General features: G+C 46.5%; 1 protein-coding gene across 1 annotated transcript in view; it reads left to right on the forward strand.

Moving 5' to 3' along the window:
- LOC121282430 (voltage-dependent L-type calcium channel subunit alpha-1S-like) overlaps window positions 1–23,412 on the forward strand; it is a 746,261-nt gene that overhangs the window by 631,041 nt on the left and 91,808 nt on the right. Inside the window, exons 37-38 of the mRNA XM_041196142.1 lie at window positions 16,242–16,343; window positions 16,527–16,666. Of these exons, the coding sequence (XP_041052076.1) occupies window positions 16,242–16,343; window positions 16,527–16,666 (242 nt within the window). The remainder of the gene's footprint in view (window positions 1–16,241; window positions 16,344–16,526; window positions 16,667–23,412) is intronic.

A 23,412-nucleotide genomic window follows, 5' to 3' on the forward strand; every position in this document is an offset into this window, starting at 1 on the left:
GAGCCCTTCACCTGGCCTCCGTCTAGACATGGCATCTCCACCCCTCCCCCTCAAGATGAAGGACATCCTGGAGGACTAGAGATGGGTGTTCCTCCCTTTCATACATGACTGTGCATTGAGACATTGCTTTTTGACCAGGATAATGACAGCCATGTGCAAGGAGCCTCACATGGACACAATTTGGCTTGCCTCCATTACCATTGAGCCTCAGTAGAGAGACCATTGCCTTGGCAGCATAGAAAGACTAACCACATGAGCCCATTGTCAGCCATGACCATGCACCCAGGAGGATGGAGGTTTGGAGTTGGGAGTTGGCTGCCCTCCACCAGCTGTGTCCCTTGAAAGCTCCATCTCCCTCCCTCCCTTCACCCCTGCCTCTGAATGCAGCCGATGGCGAATGGCACAGAATGAATGACAGCTCCAGACCTTGCTGGGATCGCGATGTTATGAGACCCATAAGTCAGGGACAAACCTGCTGCAATGTGGCCTTCACCAGAGAGAGAAGAACACAAGTTTGATCTCCAGTTGTCTCAAAATTATCAGGGTGCTCCTTCAGTCTGCCACTTGTGCCAATCTTGAACACCACCCAACTGAAAAGACCCTCCTCCCACCTCGACAGATCTCACTACGTGGTCAAGGTCAGTTTGGAAAAATGGTGTGCACCACCTTTCAAACTCGCTTCACCACCTTTTACCCTTCCCCTGTCACGCACCAACTTCCCTCATCACCGCAGACCCACCCAATATTACCATTCCTCTCTCCTCTGTCATTCTTGAACCCTGTTACCCTGGCCCCTATCATGATCTGCCTCCACATGCTTTTCCTCCCCTCAAGACCAATGGCCATTACTGTCTTCATGCCTGCCCAGAGATGGTGGTGTAGTGGTAATGTCACTGAACCCAGGCTAATGCTCTTGGGACATGGGTTCAAATCCCACCATGACAGCTGGTGGAATTTAAATTCAATTAATAAAATCTGGAATTGAAAACTGGTTCCAGTAATGGTGACCATGAAACTATCATTGATTGTTGTAAAAACCCATCTGGTTCACTAAAGTCCTTTAGGGAAGGAAATCTGCCGTCCAGAGCCACAGCAGGGTTGACTCTTAACTGTCCTCTGAAATGGTATAGCAAGGCACTCGGTTCAAGGGCAGTTAGGGATGGGCAACAAATGTTGGCCTTGTTAATGATGCCCACATCCCATGAAAGAATAAAAAAAAGCCCTGGCTGTTCCCGTTAGCCGAGCCACCTGTCTTATTCCTTCTGTGACCCACCCAATGAGACCTTCACCTATCAGACTCTCACCTTTGGCCTGCCACCCTACTGCATCTCTCTCCCCCCTCTGACTGTGAGTGTTCCCTCCTATTACCCTAGGTTCTCCCCACCATCAACATCACCAGCCATGTTAGACACTCCCCGCCCTTCCCCTTTCCCCAACACACTGCCTCCCCCCTTCCCCAGACGTCGCTTCCCCAGACATTCTGCCCACCGTTCCCCCGTAAGCCTGCCTCCCTTGTCCAGCCCAGTCTTTACTCCACTCTTCCACCCTACCCACCCCCGCGTACAGTGTTTGCCTGCCTCCCTTGCTTCCTTGTCCAGCCTTGGAGCAGTGTTTGCGAATGGTACTCAAGTGCAGTTATGCTCTGTCTCGAAGAAGGGGAAAGCAACATCTACAGGCCTCAAAATAGTGGAAGAGGTGAAGCTCGCCAGGTGCACGCCACTGATATACAGTCCTAAGACTGAGCGCTCTAAATTCTCGCGGGCGGGGGGTGGATTAATTAATTTCAGTGAGGTAGCCTTTAATAAGCATGCATGAGATGCTTATGCATGCAAATAAGGCTCCCGACTTTGCTTAACGCACCTTGAAAATCGGGAGAACAGTATTCCAATTGTTTATCCTTCTGCCACGATTCCTGCTGCTGACGGGACCAGAAAATTCAACGAAGTTTTCTGGTAATCTGATTTACATGCACATACAGAGTGAAGGGTGTGACACACGCACACACACAGTGAAGCGAGTGACACAGCAAAGGGAGTTACACACACCCACATGGTGAGGGTCTTATACACACACGCTCACACAGTAAAGGGAGTTACACACACACAAAAACACACAGCGAAGGGAGTTACACGCACATATATATTGAAGGGAGTTGCACACACACACACACGCAGTGAAGGGAGTTACTCACACAGTAAAGGAAGTTAAACACACCCATACAGTGAGGGTCTTATCCATACACACACACACACACACTGAAGGGAGTTACACACACACGCATACAGTGAAGGGAGTTACACACACACTCACACAGTGAAAGGAATGTTTCACACCCACAGCAAAGGGAGTTAAACACACACACAGAAGAGAATTACACACACACCTACAGCGAAGGGAGTTACACGTGCACACACGCAATGCATGGAGTTACTCTCCCACTCACACAGTAAAGGGAGTTACACAAACCCACACAGTGAGTGTCTTATACAAACACGCACGCACAGTGAAGGCAGTTGCACACAAACACAAAGTGGATGGAGTTACATACACACAGTGTAGGGAGTTTTACACACACAGTGAAGGGAGTTACAAATACACACACACACTCAGTGAAGAGAATTACACACACACCAACATGAATGGAGTTACACTTACACACGCACACATCACACACAGCGAAGGGTGTTAAACACATACACAGTGAAGGGAGTTACACATACACACACGCAGTGCATGGAGTTACTCTCCCACTCACACAGTAAAGGGAATTCCACACACCCACACACTGACGGTGTTATAAAAGTATGCACAGACCAACATGAAGGGAGTTACATACAAACACACACACATACACACAGAGTGATGGTAATTATATACATGCACACACACAGTGAAGGCAGTTACACACACACAAGCGCGCACACACACACACAGAGCGAAGGGAGTTACACACACAGTGAAGCGTTTTACACATTACACACACACACATACACACATGCAGTGCTGGGAGTTACACACAAACATAAAGAGAATGGAGTTACATACATAGTGAAGGGAGTTACACACACGCACACACACAGTGAAGGGAGTTATACACACACACATACAGAGGGTCTTCTTCACACACACACACACAGTGAACGGAGTTACGTGCACGTGCACATGCACACAGACGCACACACTACACACACACATAGCGAAGTTAGTTACACACACTCACACATTATAGTAAGTTACCCACACCCACACTGTAAGGGTCTTATACACACATGCACACACAGTGAGCGGAATTGCATACACACACACACACACACAATGGAGGGAATTAGACAAACACACACATACACAAACACACAGTGAAGGGAGTTACAGACACACAGTGAAGGCAGTTATTACATACACACACACACACACACACAGACACACACACAGAGTGAAGGGAATTACTTATACACTCACACAGTGAAGGGAGTTACATACACACGTTGAAGGGAATCGCATACACACTCACAGAATGAGGGCAGTCACACACACACACACACAAACACACAAGGTCTTATACACACGCACACAGAAAAGGTCTTATACACACACACTCTGGATGGAATTACAAACACTCACACAGTGAAGGGAGTATCACACACACAGTGAAGGGAGTTACGTGCACATGCACACAGACGCACACACTGCATGCACACACACTGATGGGATTTGCATACACACACAGACTCACACAATGGAGGGAATTAGACATACACTCACACAGTGATGGGAGTGTCACACACACACAATGAAGGGAGTTATGTAAGCGCATTCAGTCTCTCTCTCTCACACACACACACACACACACACACACACACAGACACACACATCCAGTAATGGGAATTACACGCGCACACAGTAAAGGGTGTAATACACACCCACACAATGAGGGTCTTATACACACACAAACACACAGTGAAGGGAGTTATACACACATACGCGCACACACATTCACATACACATGTGCACACACACACAGTGAAGGGAGTTACACACACACAAACAGAGTGAAGGCAGTTACACACACACAGTGAAGGCATTTATACACATACACACAGAGTGAAGGGAGTTACACACACACACACACACACACACTGTGAAGAGAGTTACACACATACACACAGAGAGGAGAGTTACACACACCCACAGCGAAGCGAGTTACATACGCACACGTGCAGTAGAGGAAGTCGCGCACACACACACAGTGAAGGGAGTTACACACACACACATACACACACAGTGTAGAGAGTTACACACAGAGTGAAGGGAGTTACAGACACATACAGAGAAGGCAGTTACTTACATATACACGCACACACTAACAGTGAATGGAGTTCCACACACACACACACACACACACACACACACACACACAGAGCGAAGGGAGTTACAGACACATACAGAGAAGGCAGTTACTTACATATACACGCACACACAAACAGTGAATGGAGTTACACACAGCGAAGGGACACACACACACACACACACACACACAGAGCGAAGGGAGTTACAGACACATACAGAGAAGGCAGTTACTTACATACACACACACACACACACACACACACACACACAGAGTGAAGGGAATTACTCATTCACACAGTGAAGGGAGTTACACACACACATTGAAGGGAATCGCATACACACTCACACAGTGAGGGCAGTTACACACACACACACACACACACACACACACACAAGGTCTTATACACACGCACACAGAAAAGGTCTTATACACACACTCTGGATGGAATTACAAACACTCACACAGTGAAGGGAGTGTCTCACACGCACACACACAGTGAAGGGAGTTACGTGCACGTGCACACGCACACAGACGCACACAATGCATGCACACACAGTGAGGGGAATTGCATTCACACACACACATTCACACAATGGAGGGAATTAGACACACACACACAGTGATGGGAGTGTCACACAAAATGAAGGGAGTTATGTACGCACATTCACTCTCTCTCTCACACACACACAGACACACATACAGTAATGGGAATTACACGTGCACACAGTAAAGGGAGTTACACACACAAACACACAGTGAAGGGAGTTATACACACATACGCGCACACACATTCACAAACACATGTGCACACACACACAGTGAAGGGAGTTACACACAGAGTGAAGGCAGTTACGCACTCACACATTGAAGGCATTTATATACACACACACACACACAGAGTGAAGGGAGTTACACACACACAGAAGAGTTACACGCACACACACACACACTGTGAAGAGAGTTACACATATACACACACAGCGAAGGGAGTTACATACGCACACGTGCAGTAGAGGGAGTAGCGCACACACACACAGTGTGGAGAGTTACACACACACAGAGTGAAGGGAGTTACACACACACACACAGTGAAGGGAGTTACACACACACAGAGTGAAGGGAATTACAGACACATACAGAGAAGGCAGTTACTTACATATACACACACACACAAACAGTGAATGGAGTTACACACACACACACAGCGAAGGGAGTTACAGACACATACAGAGAAGGCAGTTACTTACATATACACACACAAACACACATACACAGTGAATGGAGTTAAACACAAACACACAGCGAAGGGAGTTACAGACAGACACAGTGAAGGCAGTTACTTACATACACACACACACACACAGAGTGAAGGGAATTACTCACACTCACACAGTGAAGGGAGTTACACGCACACGTTGAAGGGAATCGCATACACACACAGTGAGGGCAGTTACACACACACACACACACACACACACAAAGTCTTATACACACGCACACAGAAAAGGTCTTATACACACACACACTCTGGTTGGAATTACAAACAATCACACAGTGAAGGGTGTGTCACACACACACACACACACAGTGAAGGGAGTTACGTGCATGTTCACATGCACACAGATGTACACACCGCATGCACACACAGCGAAATGAGTTACACACACACACACAATATAGGGTCTTATACACACATGCACACACTGTGAAGAGAGCTGCATACACACACACACACAGACTCACACAGTGAAGGGAGCTACACACATAGTGAAGGGAGTTACACATGCGCACAGTGAAGGGGGTTACACACACACACAAACACACTGAAGGGAATTACACGCACACACAGACACACACACATACACGCACAGTGAAGGGAGTTACTCACACACTCACACAGTGGAGGGAGTTACGCACAAACACAAAGAGAAAGTAGTCACGTACAGACAGCGAAGGGAGATACACACACAGTGAAGGGACTTTTACACACACACACACTTAGTGAAGAGAGTTACACACACACACCAACATGAAGCGAGTTACACTTACACACACACACACACATACACATGCACGCACGCGCAAACACACACACACACACACACAGTGAAGGGAGTTACACACATACACGGTGGAGGGAGTTACACATGCACACACACAGTGAATGGAGTTACTCTTACACTCAGTAAAGGGAGTTACACACATACACACACACAGTGGGGGTCTTAAAAACACACAACGAAGGGAATTATACACACACTCACACAGTGAAGGGAATGTCACAGACCCACAGTGAAGGGAGTTACACACACGTACACACATGGTGAAGGGAGTTATATACACACACACACACACACACACACACACAGTGGAGGGAATTCACACACATAGTGAGGGTCTTATACACACAGAAACACACACACACAGAGTGAAGCAAATGTTACAGACACACAGTGAAGAGAGTTACAGACACACACACACACACACACACACACACAGCGAAGGGCGATACAGAAACACACAGAGCAGGCAGTTACTTACATATATGCACAGACACACAAACAGTGAAGGGAGTTACACACAACACACAGCGAAGGGAATTATAGAGACACACAGTGAAGGCAGTTACAAACACACACACAGTCACACAGTGAAGGGAGTTACACACACTCGTGCGCGCACACACACACACGCAGAATGAAGGGAGTTACTCACAGTGGAGGGAGTTACACACAACCACAAAGTGAATGGAGTTACAAACACGCAGTTTTACACACATACATGCACACACAGCAAGGAGAGTTACACACACACACACACACAGTGAAGGGAGTTACACACACACACTCAGTGAAGAGAGTTACATACACACACAGCGAAGGAAGTTACACACATACACGGTGAAAGGAGTTACACATGCACCTGTGTGTGTGTGTATGTGTAACTCCCTTCACTGTGTGTGTGTGTGTAACTCCCTTCACTGAGTGTAACTCCATTCACTTTGTCTTTCTGCGTAACTCCTTCCACTGTGTGAATGGGTGGGTAACTCTCTTCACTGAGCATGTGAATAGAGTTACTCTTACACTCACACAGTAAAAGAAGTTACACACACCCACACAGTGAGGCTCTTATACACAAATACACAGAGTGAAGGGAATGTCACACACCCTCAGTGAAGAGAGTTACACACACATACACACACATAGCGAAGGGAGTTATGCACGCGCGCACACACAGTGAAGGGAGTTACACACAGGCACACACAGTGAAGGGAGTTACACACACACACATAGTGAAGGGAGTTACACACGCACACAGAGTGAAGGGAGTTACGCACACACTCACACAGTGGAGGGAGTTACGCATACACAGTGAAGGGAGTTACACACGCATACACAATGAAGGAAGTTACACTCACACAGTGGAGGGAGTTACACACAAACACAAAGTGAATGGAGTTACATACAAACAGTGAAGGGAGTTTTACACACGCACATATGTACACACGCACAGCGAGTAGAGTTACACACACAGCGAAGGGAAGTTACACACACACAGCGAAGGGAGTTACACACACACACACACACAGTGAAGGGAGTTTTACACACACACACGCACACTCAGTGAAGAGAGTCACACACACACCAACATGAAGGGAGTTACACATACACACACACACACACACATACAGAGTGAAGGGAATTACACAAGCACACACACAGCAAAGGGAGTTACACACACACACACACGGACACAGTGAAGGGAGTTTTACACACACACACACACACTCAGTGAAGAGAGTCACACACACACCAACATGAATGGAGTTACACATACACACACATGCACACACACACAGCAAAGGGAGTTACACAAGCATACGGTGAAGGGAGTTACACATGGACATGCAGTGAATGGAGTTACTCTTACAGTCACACAGTAAAGGGAGTTACACACACCCACACAGTGAGAGTCTTATACACACACACACACACACATACACAGACACACATACACAGACACACACACACACTCGCACCGTGAGTCTTATACACACACACACACACACACAATGAAGGGAATTATACACACATTCACAGTGAAGGGAATGTCACACAACCACAGTGAAGTGAGTTACACACACACACGCACAGTGAAGGGAGTTACACCCACTGTGAAAGGAGTTACACACACACACACACACACACACACACTCACTCACTCACTCACTCACTCACTCACTCACACACACAGTGGAGGGAATTACACACACATAGTGGGCATTATACACACACAAAGACACAAACAGAGTGAAGAGAATGTCACACACCCACAGTGAAGGGAGTTACACACACACACACAGGAGAGTTACACACACCCACGGCAAAGGGAGTTGCATACGCACACATGCAGTGGAGGGAGTTGCACACAAACACAAAGTGAATGGAGTTACATACACACAGTGAAGGGAGTTTTACACACATGTGTGCACACACAAAGAGCGAAGAGGGCTACACACACACAGCGAAGTGAGTTACATACATACACACGCACACACAGTGAAGGGAGTTACACACACACACACACAGTGAAGGGAGTTACACACACAGTGAAAGGAGTTACACACATACCATGAAGAGAGTTACACACACACACACAGTAAAGAGAGTTACACACAAACACACACACTCACACAGTGAAGGGAATGTCACACACCCACAGTGAAGAGAGTTACACATACACACAGTGAAGGGAGTTACACACATGCGCACACACGGTGAAGGGAGTTACACACACGCACACACAGTGAAGGGAATTACACACACATAGTGAAGGGAGTTACTCACACTCACACAGTGGAGGGAGTTACACACAAACACAAAGTGAATGGAGTTACATATAAACAATGAAGGGAGTTTTACACATGCACCTATGAGCACACACACACAGCGAGTAGAGTTACACACACACAGCGAACGGAAGTTACACACACACAGCGAACGGAAGTTACACACACACAGCGAAGGGAATTACACACTTACACACAGTGAGGGAGTTTTACACACACACATGCACACTCAGTGAAGAGAGGCACACACACACCAACATGAAGGGAATTACACACACACACACAGTGAAGGGAGTTACACATGCACACACACAGCAAAGGGAGTTACACAAGCACACGGTGAAGGGAGTTACACTTACACTCACACAGTAAAGGGAGTTACGCACACCCACACAGTGAGAGTCTTATACACACACACACACTCACGGTGAAGGAAATGTCACACAACCACAGTGAAGGGAGTTACACACACACACACAATGAAGGGAGTTACACCCACCATGAAGGGAGTTACACTCACACACACACACACACACACAGAGTGATGGGAATTACACACATGCGCACACAGTAAAGGGAGTTACACATACCCACACAGTGAGGGTTACACACACAAACACACAGTGAAGGCAGTCACATGGACACACAATGAAGGGAGTTACACACGTACACGCGCACACACACGTGCACACACACAGGGAAGGGAATTACACACACACAAACAGAGTGAAGGCAGTTACACACTCACACAGTGAAGGCAGTTATACACACACACAGTGAGGGGAGTCACACACAAACACACACACACGCACAGTGAAGGGGGTTACTCACATAGTGCAGGGAGTTACACACAAACACAAAGTGAATGGAGTTACATACAAGCAGTTTTACACACACACACACACACAGCAAGGAGAGTTACACACACACCGTGAAGGGAGTTACACACACACTCAATGAAGAGAGTTACACACAGTGAAGGAAGTTACACACATACACGGCGAAAGGAGTTACACATGCATCTGTGTGTGTGTGTGTAAAACTCCCTTCACTGTGTGTAACTCCATTCACTCTGTGTTTGTGTGTAACTCCCTCCACTGTGTGAATGTGTGAGTAACTCCCTTCACTGTGCATGCGAATGGAGTTACTCTTACACTCACACAGTAAAAGAAGTTACACACACCCACACAGTGAAGCTCTTATACAGACATACACAGAGTGAAGGGAATTATACACACACTCACACAGTGAAGGGAATGTCAAACACCCACAGTGAAGAGAGTTACACACACATACACACACAGAGTGAAGGGAGTTACACACACACGCACACATGGTGAAGGAAGTTACACACATGCACACACAGTGAAGGGAGTTACATCCACACAGTGAAGGGAGTTTTACACACGTACATATGTGCACACACACACAGCGAGGGAAGTTACACACACACAGCGAAGGGAGTTACACACAGACACACACACACACACAATGCAGGGAGTTACACACATACACGGTGAAGGGAGTTATACACACACACGCACACACATAGTGGAGGGAATTCACACACATAGTGAGGGTCTTATACACACACACAAACACACACACACAGAGCGAAGGGAATGTCACACACACAGTGAATGGAGTTACAGACACACACACACATATACAGTGAAGGGAGTTACATGCACACGCACACAGACGCACACACCGCACGCACACAAAGTGAAGTGAGTTACACACACACATAATATAGGTTCTTATACACACATGCACACACTTTGAAGGGAGCTGCATACACAGACACACAGAGACTCACACAGTGAATGGAGCTAAACACACATAGTGAAGGGAGTTACACACACACACACACACGCATACACAGTGAAGGGAGTTTTACACACATGCGTACACACACAAAGAGCGAAGAGATCTACACACACACAGTGAAGGGAGTTACACACACACACACACACAAATGCACACACAGTGAAGAGAGTTACACACACACATGCGCGCACACAGTGAAAGGAGTTACACACGCGCACACAGTGAAGGGAGTTACACACACACATACACAAACACACTGAAGGGAGTTATACGCACGCACATGCACACTCACACACTCTCACAGTTATACGCACAGACACACAAACAGTGAAGGGAGTTACACGCAACACACAGTGAAGGGAATTATAGAGACACACAGCGAAGGCAGTTACTTACATACACACACACACGTACACAGTCACACAGTGAAGGGAGTTACACACACTCACACACACCCGCAGTGAAGGGAATTACTCATACACTCACACAGTGAAGGGAGGTACAGACACACATAGTAAAGGGAGTCGTATACACACTCACACAGTGATGGGAGTGTCACACACACACTATGAAGGGAGATATGTACGCGCATTCACTCTCTCTCTCTCACATATACACACACACACACACACACACACACACACAGTGATGGGAATTACACACATGCACACACAGTTAAGGGAGTTACACACACACACATGCACACACACTCACACATGTGCACACACACAGTGAAGGGAGTTACACACACAAACAGAATGAAGGCAGTTACACACACATTGAAGGCAGTTATACATACTCACACACACAGTGAGGGGAGTTACACACACAAACACACACACGCACAGTGAAGGGGGTTACTCACACAGTGGAGGGAGTTACACACAAACACAAAGTGAATGGAGTTACATACACGCAGTTTTACACACACATACACGCACACAAAGCAAGGAGAGTTACACACACACAGTGAAGGGTGTTACACACACACGCGCACACACAGTGAAGGGAGTTACACACACACATAGTGAAGAGAGTTACACACACACACAGCGAAGAGAGTTACACACACACACAGCGAAGAGAGTTACACACAAATACACACACACATAGTGAAGGGAGTTACACACGCGCACACAGTGAAGGGAGTTACACACACACAAACACACGGAAGGGAGTTATACGCACGCACATGCATACTCACACACTCTCATAATGGTGGGAGTTACACACAAACACAAAGAGAATGGAGTCACATACACACAGCGAAGGTAGTTACACACACAGTGAAGGGACTTTTACACACACACACACTCAGTGAAGAGAGTTACGCACACACACCAACATGAAGCGAGTTACACTTACACATACACACATGCACACACACACACACACACACACACACAGACGCACACACAGTGAAAGGAGTTATACACATACACAGTGAAGGGAGTTACACATTCACACATGCAGTGAATGGAGTTACTCTTACACTCAGAGTAAAGGGAGTTATACACACACACACAGTGAGGGTCTTATACACACACGCACACACACACACACACACACACACACACACACAGCGAATGGAATTATACACACAGTCACACAGTGAAGGGAATGTCTCACACCCACAGTGAAGGGAGTTATACACACACACACACAGAGTAGAGGGAATTCACACATAGTGAGGGTCTTATACACACAGAAACACACACACACACAGCAAAGGGAATGTCACATACACACAGTGAAGGGAGTTACTCACACTCACACAGTGGTGGGAGTTACACACAAACACAAAGTGAATGGAGTTACATAGACACAGTGAAGGGAGTTTTACACATGCACATATGCGCACACACACAGCGAAGGGTATACTTACACACACACACACATTTCCCCCCCCCCCCCACAGTGAAGGGAGTTTTACACATACACACACATACACACACACTCAGTGCAGAGAGTCACACACACACCAACATGAAGGGAGTTACATTTACACACACACACACACACGCACACATACACAGTGAAGGGAGTTACACAAGCACACAGTGAACGGAGTTACACATGGACATGCAGTGAATGGAGTTACTCTTACACTCCCATAGTAAAGGGAGATACACACACTCACACAGTGAGAGTCTTATACATACACACACACACACACATACACATACACACATACACACAGTGAAGGGAATTATACCCACATTCACGGTGAAGGGAATGTCACACAACCACAGTGAAGGGAGTTAAACACACGCATGCACAGTGAAGGGAGTTACACCCACAGTGAAGGGAGTTTTACACACACACACACAGCGGAGGGAATTACACACACATAGTGAGGGCCTTATACACACACAGAGCAAAGGGGGTTACGCACACACACACACGCACAGAGAAGAGTTACACACACCCACAGCGAAGGGAGTTGCATACGCACACGTGCAGTGGAGGGAGTTGCACACAAATACAAAGTGAATGGAGTTACATACACACAGTGAAGGGTGTTTTACACACACACACCACAAAGAGCGAGGAGAGCTACACACACAGCGAAAGGAGTTACACACACACACACGCACACACGCACACACACACACACACAGTGAAGGGAGTTACACACAAGCACACAGTGAAGGGAGTTACACACAGACACACAAACACACTGATAGCGAGTTACACGTACGCACATGCACACTCACACACAGTGAGGGTCTTATACACACAGCGAACAGAATTGTACACACACACAGTGAAGGGAGTGTCACACCCACAGTGAAGGGTGTTACGTGCACACGCACACGCACACAGACGCATACACTGCACACACATATAGTGAAGTGAGTTACGCACACCCAGACAGTAAGGGTCTTATACACACATGCACACAGAGTGAGGGAAGTTGCATACACACACAACCGGACTCTCACAGTGGAAGGAATTAGACACACAAACACACAGTGATGGGAGTGTCACACACACACAATGAAGCGAGTTACATACGTGCTTTCAGACTCTCTCTCTCTCTCACACACACACACACAAACACAGAGTGATGGGAATTACACATGCGCGCACACAGTCAAGGGAGTTACACACACACACTCAAGAGAGTTACACACACACACTGAAGGAAGTTACACACGTACATGGCGAAAGGAGTTACACATGCATCGTGTGTGTGTGTGTAACTCCCTTCACTGTGTGTGTGTGTGTAACTCTCTTCACTGTGTGTGTGTGTAACTCCCTCCACTGTGTGTGTAACTCTACTCGCTGTGTGTGTGTGTTTCTGTGTTTATGTGTGCGTAAAACTCCCTTCATTGTGTAACTCCATTCACTTTGTGTTTGTGTGTAACTCCCTCCACTGTGTGAATGTGTGAGTAACTCCCTTCACTGTGCATGTGAATAGAGTTACTCTTACACTCACACAGTGAAGGGAGTTACACACACTCACATAGTGAGGCTCTTATACACACATACAGAGTGAAGGGAATTATACACACTCACACAGTGAAGGGAATGTCACACACCCACAGTGAAGAGAGTTACACATACATACACACACACAGCGAAGGGAGTTACATACACATGCACACATGGTGAAGGGAGTTACACACAGTGAAGGGAGTTACACACAAACACAAAGTGAATAGAGTTATATCCACACAGTGAAGGGAGTTTTACACACGCACATATGCGCACACACACAGAGCGAGGGGAGTTACACACACACAGCGAAGGGAGTTACACACAGACACACACACACAGTGAAGGGACTTACACACATACACGGTGAAGGGAGTTACATTTGCACACACGCAGTGAATGTGGTACTCTTACATTCACAGTAAAGGGAGTTACACACACACACAGTGAAGGGAATGTCACACACATGCAGTGAATGGAGTTACAGACACACACACACACACACACACACACACACAGTGGAAAGAATTTACACACATAGTGAGGGTCTTATACACACACAAACACACACACACCGAGCGAAGGGAATGTCACACACACGCAGTGAATGGAGTTACAGACACACACACACACACACAGACACACACATACAGCGAAGGGTGATACAGAAACACACAGAGAAGGCAGTTACTTAAATATACTTGCAGACACACAAACAGTGAAGGGAGTTACACACAAACCACAGCGAAGGAAATTATAGACACACACAGCGAAGGCAGTTACTTACACACACACACACACACACACACAGTCACACAGTGAAGGGAGTTACACGCACTCACGCACACACACACACACCCGCAGTGAAGGGAATTACTCATACACTCACACAGTGAAGGGAGGTATACACACACATAGTGAAAGGAGTCGCATACACACTCACACAGTGAGGGTAGTTACACACACACATGCACACACACACACATACAGAGGGTCCTCTTCACACACACACACACTCTGTAGGGAATTAAACACACACTCACACAGTGAAGCGAGTGTCACACACACAGTGAACGGAGTTACGTGCGTGTGCACATACACACAGAGGCACAGACTGCACACACACATAGCGAAGTGAGTTACACACACACTCACACATTATAGGAAGTTACCCACACAGTAAGGGTCTTATACACACATGCACACACAGTGAGGGGAGTTGCTTACACACACACACACAGACTCACACAGTGGAGGGAATTAGACACACATTCACACAGTGATGGGAGTGTCACACACACACACAATGAAGGGAGTTATGTACGCGTATTCACTCTCTCTCTCACACACACACACACACAGACACATGCACACATACACACACTCACACAGTGATGGGAATTAGACACACGCGCACACAGTAAAGGGAGTTACACACACCCACACAGTGAGGGTCTTATACACACACAAATACACAGTGAAGGGAGTTACACACATGCACAAACAGAGTGAAGGCAGTTAAGCACACACGCATAGTGAAGGGAGTTACACACACACACACACACAGAGCGAAGGCAGTTACTTACATACATAGACACACACAAACAGTGAAGGGAGTTACACAGACCCACATGTACACGTTCACGCCCACATGGTGTGGTGGTTTACACAAATCCGCTTACTGGGCCATGTTTGGTGGATCTGAGTGTTGATTGGTTTTTTGTTATATTTCATGGATGTGCAATTATGCTGTTTATTTGTTTTTGTAAACAGGGAATTTTGAACAGGCCAATGAGGAGCTGAGGACAATTATAAAAAAAATCTGGAAACGAACGAGTATGAAATTGCTAGACCAAGTGATCCCCCCAATTGGAGGTGAGTGCCTGGCACTGGGTGTTGGTTCAGCGAGCCAGTTTCACATTGCTGTTTGCTATGAGGCCCTCTTTTGTAGAGTGAGTAATGACCAGGACTCAGGGGTTTGTTCAGTGAAATGTTTATGTTTTAATATGAACTGGCTGTTTCCTTGGCAACAATTAAATGTTACTATTTTCTGTTCAGATGATGAGGTGACAGTTGGCAAGTTTTATGCCACATTCCTCATTCAAGAACACTTCCGGAAGTTTAAGAAGCGTCAGGAAGAATATTATGGAATTCTCCCATCAAAGAAGAACCAGAATCAGAATGAAATAGTGCTCCAGGTAAGGATGAAAGTTCCTGGTTTTTGAGTGCTTGAATACAGTGAGAGGTGGTGACACAGACTGCCATTTTGGTGTTAGTTTGGTTCATGTTGCTGGGAAAATTATGATAGTTTGATGGCTTCTCATTGCTTTATCATTTCTCTTTCCACAGACACTGCCAGACTTGCTGAGTATTTCCAGCATTTTCAGTTTTTATTTCAGGCTTCCAGCATCTGCAGTATTTTATTATTGTTTTGTTATGCCTGGGTATGGTTGGCTTGTGTCGGTTTTCACTAGTGGAAGTACCTTTGTGATTGGCATTTATAGTGTCCTTGAAGTGGCAGTGGGTGACTTTACTCAGAGCAACACTGTACGGTAAGAGATATCGAACAGGGAACATGTTTATGGAATGACACTATGATGGAGACAAGAATTGAGCAGGAGCTTTAATAATCTGACTTAAGGTTTGGATCTTTATTTCAAGTGTGAGAACATGGAAGCTAGGGTCAGGTAAATCTGTAACTGGTCAAGCTGTAGCTCATCCACACCTTCCAGTTGGTATCCAGATGTTGAAACAGTTAATTAGCCCATTATTTGGCATTGATTGTTATTAATAACTGGGGCATCTTTCAAGAACATGCTGCTCATCACAGTAATGACGGTCTAACCTTATCACAGTTACATACAAAAAAAGGATCTTGTAAGCTTGTCAGTGCTGTAGAAAGAGCATTTTTTGGTCCATTTTTTACATGGATGTCCATGCTATCATTTACTGCATGTATGAGGATGATGCCTCCTCCAATTACAAGAAAAAACAGAGGTGGCAGTCATCCATGAAATGACAAGAAGGATTGAGCAGCGGGTCAGAATCGTTGTGAAGCAGGCTGGGAGAAATGCAAAGCTGGTCAGGATCCATCTGAAGAGGTCCAGGGAGGAGTGTGAAGCAGGTCAGATCACTGTGAATCAACCGGGGGCGGGGGAGGAGTGTGAAGCAGGTCAGGATCATGGTGAGGCAGACCGGAAGGAGTCTGAACCAGGTCAGGATCCCTCTGAAGCAGATCTGGAGGATTTAACGGTGGGTCGTGATCACTGTGAAGCATTCCGGGGGGAGTGTGAGCAGGTCAGAATCATTGTGAAGCTGACTGGGAGGAAAGTGAAGCGGGTCAGGATCACTGTGATGCAGACTGGGATGTGTGTGAGGCAGGTCAGGATGAATGTGAAGCAGACTGGGAGAAGTGTGAAGCAGAGCAGAATCATTGTGAAGCAGACTGGGAGGAGTGTAGGTCAGGAACACTGTGAAGCAGAGCGGAGGAGTGTGGAGCAGGTCAGGATCATGGTGAAGCGGACCAGTGGGATTGAGCAGCTAGTTAGGATCTCTGTGATGGAGACTGAGTGGAGTGTGAGGCAGGTCAGGGTCATTGTGAAGCAGACCAATAGGAGTGTGAAGCAGGTCAGAATCTCAGAATCATTGTGAAGCAGACCAGGAGGAGCATGAAGCACGCCTAAATCATTGTGAAGCAGACGGGGAGAAGTACGAAGCCGGTCAGGATCCATCTGAAACTGTCCAGGGAGAGTGTGAATCAGGTCAGAATCACTGTGAAACAGAACGAGAGGAGTGTAAAGCAGGTCACAATCATGAATCATATCGGGAGGAGTGTGATGCAGACCAGATCACTGTGAATCAGACTGGGGGAAGGTGGGAGGGGTGGGGGTGGGGGTGGTGCAGGGAGTGTGAAGCATACCAGGTGGAGTGTGAAGCAGGTCAGGATCATTGTGAAGCAGACAGGGGGGACTGTGAGCAGGTCAGAATCATTGTGAAGCAGACAGGGGGGAGTGTGAGCAGGTCAGAATCATTGTGAAGCAGACAGGGGGAAGTGTGAAGCAGGTCAGAATCATTGTGAAGCAGACAGGGGGGAGTGTGAGCAGGTCAGAATCATTGTGAAGCAGACGGGGGGGGGGAGTGTGAGCAGGTCAGAATCATTGTGAAGCAGACAGGGGGGAGTGTGAGCAGGTCAGAATCATTGTGAAACCGCCTGGGAGGAGTGTGAGGCAGATCAGGAATCACGGTGAAGCAGAGTGGGAGAAGTGCAAAGCTGGTCAGGATTCATCTGAAGTAGTCCATGGAGAGTGTGAAGCAGGTCAGGATCACTGTGAAGCAGAATGGAAGAGGTGTGAAGCAGGTCAGGATATCTGTGAAACAGACCAGGTGGATTGTGAAGCAGATCTGATTACAGTGAAGCAGTCCTGGAAGAGGGTGAAGCAGCTCAGGATCATGGGGAAGCAGGCCGGGAGGAGTCTGAAGCAGGTCAGCATGATGGTGGAGCAGACCTGAAGGAGTAAGAAGCAGGTCAAGATCATTGTGACACAGACCAGTAGCAGTGTGAAGCAGCTCAAGATCACTGGGAAGCAGACCAGGAGGAATATGAATCATGGCATAATCATTGTAAAGCAACCAGGAGGACTGTGATGCAGGCCAGAATTATTTTGAAGAAAACTTGGATGAATATGAAGCAGATTCAGATCACAGTGAATTAGACCGGGAGGGGTGTGAAGCAAATTAGGATCACCTTGATGCACAGTGGAAGGAGTGTGAAGAGGGTCAGAATAATTGTGATGTAAACTGTGAGAAATGTGAATGAGGTCAGGTGCATTGTGAAGCAGACCGGGTGAGTGTGAAGGAGGTGAGCATCACTGTGAAGCAGACTGGGAGGAATGTGAAGCCAATTAGGATTCCTTTGAAACAGACCAGGGGGAGTGTGTAGCAGATGAGGGCCACTGTGAAGCAGACTGGGAGGTGTGTAAAGCAGGTCAGGAGAAGTGTGAAGCACATCGGGAGGATTGTGAAGCCAATTAGGATCTCCCTGAAGCAGACCAGGAGGAGTGTGAAGCCAATTAGGATCATTGTGAGGCAGAATGGGAGGCACCTGAACCAGATCAGGATCACTGTGAAGCGGACCAGGAGGAGTGTGAAGCAGGTCCGAATCATTGTGATGCAGGTCAGGATCACTGTGAAGCAAACCGGGAGGACTGTGAAGGAGGTCAGGATCACTGTGAAGCAGACCGGGAGGAGTGTGAAACAGGGCAGGATCATTGTGAAGCCCACCAGAACGGATGTGAAGCAGGTCAGGAGCTCTGTGAAGCAGAACCAAAATAGTGTGAAGCAGGTCAGGATGACTGTGAAGCAGACCTGGAGTAGTGTCAAGAATCTCAGGATCATTGTGAAGCAGACCAGGAGAAGTGTTAAGCAGGTTGGGATCACTGAAGCAGATGGGGAGGGGTGTGAAGCAGGTCGGAATCATTGTGAAGCAGAGCGGGTGGAGTGTGAGGTAGATCCAATAAGTGTGAATGAGTCATGGAAGAGTGTGAAGCAGGTCAGGATCATGGGGAAGCAGACCAGCAGGATTGAGCAACTAGTCAGGGTGACTATGAAGCAGATCAGGATCATTTTGAACAGGCTGGGAGGAGTGTAAAGCAGGTCAAATCACTGTGAGGCAGGCTGGGAGGAGTGAGAAGCAGGCCAGAATCATTGTGAATCAGACTGGGAGGAGTGTGACGCAGATCAGGATCATTTTGAACAGGCTGGGAGGTGTGTAAAGCAGGTCAAATCACTCTGAGGCAGGCTGTGAGGAGTGAGAAGCAGGTCAGAATCATTGTGAATCAGACTGGGAGGAGTGTGACCCAGGTGAGGATCGTGATGAAGCAGACCGGGAGGAGTGTGAAGCAGGTCAGGATCATTGTGAAGCAGACAGGGAGGAATATGAATCAGGTCAGGATTATTGTGAAGCAGAATGGGAGGAGTACGAAGCAGTTTGTGATCAATGGAGGTCAGGTCACTGAAACACTGTACGGAGTGTGAACCAGGTCAGGATCACTGAGCCAGGCCAGGAGGCATCTGACACACATCAGGATCACTTTGAAGCAGACCAGGAGGCATGTGAAGCAGGTCAAGTTCACTGTGAAACAGACTGTGTGGAATGTGAACCAGATCCAAAGACATCTGACGCAGATCAGGATCACTGTCAACAGACTGGGAGGTGAGAGATGCAGACTAAGATCACAGTGAAGCAGACAGGAGAAGTGTGAAGCAGGTCAGAATCATTGTGAAGCAGACTGGGAGGAGTGTGACACAGGTCAGAGTCATTTTGAAGCAGACTGAGAGGAGTATTAAGCAGGTCCAGATCACTGTGAAACAGAACAGGGGGAGTGTGAAGCAGGTTAGGATCAATGTGAAGCAGACCGGGAGGCATGTGAAGTGGGTCAGCATGATTGTGAAGCAGACTGGGAGGGGTCTGAACCAGGTAAGAATCATTGTGAATCAAACCGGGAGGCATGTTACACAGGGCAGTATCATGGTGAAGCAGACCGAGAGGAGTTGGAAGCAGGTCAGAATCATTGTGAATCAGACCGGGAAGAGTGTGAAGCAGGCCACTCTCATGGCGAAGCAGACTGGGAGGAATGGGAAGCAGGTCAGTTTCACTGTGAATTAGAACAAGAGGAGTGTGAAGCAGGTGAGAATCATTTTGAAGCAGACCGGGAGAATTGTGAAGCAGGTCAGGATCACTGTGAAACAGACTAGGAGGAGTGTGAAGCAGGTCGGGATCAATGGGAAGTAGACTTAGAGGAGTGTGAAGCAGGTCAGGATCAATGGGATAAAAGCAAAATACTGTGGATGTTGGAAAATGGAAACAAAAACAGAAAATGCTGGGAAAGCTCAGCAGGTCTGACAACATCCATGGAGAGAGAAAAAAACAAAGTTAACCTTTCGAACTGTTTGACCCTTCAGAGCTGAAGAGAAGTGGAAATGTGATGTTTAAGGGGGGGATGGGGCAGGTGGAGTTGGATCAAAGGCCAGCAATAGGTGGGCACAAAGGAGGGATTGACAAAAATGTCATGAACTAAAGGACAAAGGGATTGTTAATGGTCGTGGTTAGTGCTAAAAAAGGTGCTAATAGCGGCGTAATGTAAGAAAGCAGAATGTGATTATAGCAGAACAATTGTGTGATAAAACAACATTAACTAAGAACGGCAGAGAATGACTAAATGGCTAATGAGGAGAAAGGCATTAGAGTATGAGAGGAAGCTAGCTAGAAATGTAAAAATGGATAGCAATAGATTCTACAAGTATTTAAACAGGAAAAGAGCAGGTAAAGTTAGTGTTTGTCCTCTGGATAGTGAGAATGGGAAGTAAATAGTATATATTTGAATAGTTAATAGTAGGAAATGGTGGATGAAATTAATAAATATTTTGCTTCTGCCTTCACTATAGAGGATACAAAAAACATTCCAGTAATATGTGTAAATCAAGGGGAGAGGAAACTTGGTGACATTACAAACACTAGGGAAGCAGTACTGAGCAAACTCATGGAGCTGCAGGCTGACAAGTCTCCAGGTCTTGATGGATTTCATTCTAGGGTTGTAAAAGAGGTGGTTAAATGAAGTAGAGGATGCGTTGGTGTTAAGTTTCCAAAGTTCTCTAGATTCTGCAATGGTTGCAGCAAACTGGAAAGTAGCAAACCCCTCTATTTAAGAAGGGAGGGAGGCATAAAACAGGAAACTATAGGCAAGTTAACTTGACATCTGTTGTGGGGAAGGTGTTAGAATCAATTATTAAGGAGGTTATAGCTGGGTACTTAAAAAGTCAAGGTAAATGAACCCTCAAGGTAATCAGGAAGAGTCCGCATGGTTTTGTGAAAGGGAAGTTGTGTTTAACCAATTTATTGGACTTCTTTGAAGGTGTAACATGCACTGTGGATAAAGAGGAGCCTGTAGACATGCTGTACTTGGACTTCCAGAAAGGTTTTGATAAGTTGCCACATCTAAGGTTATTGTGGAAAAATCAAAGCTCATGTAAGAGGTAACATTTTAGCATGGGTAGCAGGGGATTGACTCCTAAGCAATTTGTAAGATCTGCCCTAGTTGTATCTAATGTGTAAATGATAGTTTATAATTGACCACAATTGCTTATCTTCTTTTGAATCTGAGATTTAGAGTATAGTTGGTTACCCAAGACAGTATTTAGTGTTTGCTTTATTTGACTCTTGTATAATAAAAGTTATTTTGTTTTAAATCATGGAATCTTGTGGCTCCATTCGTTCAGTAAATGACTGGGATTTTTGATTCTGTCTTTCCAAACAGAAACTAGTCTCAATTGAGATAGTAACAATATGTATTTGTGGTGAAGTGCTGGGTTTCCGCTGGGCACTCCTGGAGGAAAGCTGAGGTATAGCAGTCAGTCAGTTGGACCTTGGCTAGAGGGCTTTCAACTCTGGCCTACAGACTATAAAAAAGAGTAGACACAGATGTAATTGAGAATGTAGGGAGAAAGCAATATAACCAAAGGGCCCATTGGGAGAGGAGGAATTAAAGGGATGATGCGAGTTAGATATAGCGGCACTGGATTGAATGGAAGAGCAAAGGGATAAGAGGAATAGGTTTTGATGGGAGAGCAAGGGGATTAGAGGGATGGGATTCAATTGGACAGATGAGGGATTAGACAATCGGCTCCAATGGCAGAATTAGGGAATTAGAGGATGGGTTTCAATGGGAGAGTTAGGGGATTAGAAGGTAGGATTCAATGGGAAAGTTAGGGGAATTTAAGAAGGGCTACAATTAGAGCACGGCAATTAGAGGATGGTATTCAATTGAGAGATAGAGGATTAGACAATGGGATTCAGTAGAGCATTAGGGGATTATAGGATGAGATTCAATGGGGGAGTTGGGGTATTAGAGGATGGGTTTCAATAGGAGAGTTGGGGGATTAGAGGATG

The sequence above is a fragment of the Carcharodon carcharias genome, chromosome 9, assembly GCF_017639515.1.
Source record: "Carcharodon carcharias isolate sCarCar2 chromosome 9, sCarCar2.pri, whole genome shotgun sequence".
Taxonomy (NCBI): domain Eukaryota; kingdom Metazoa; phylum Chordata; class Chondrichthyes; order Lamniformes; family Lamnidae; genus Carcharodon; species Carcharodon carcharias.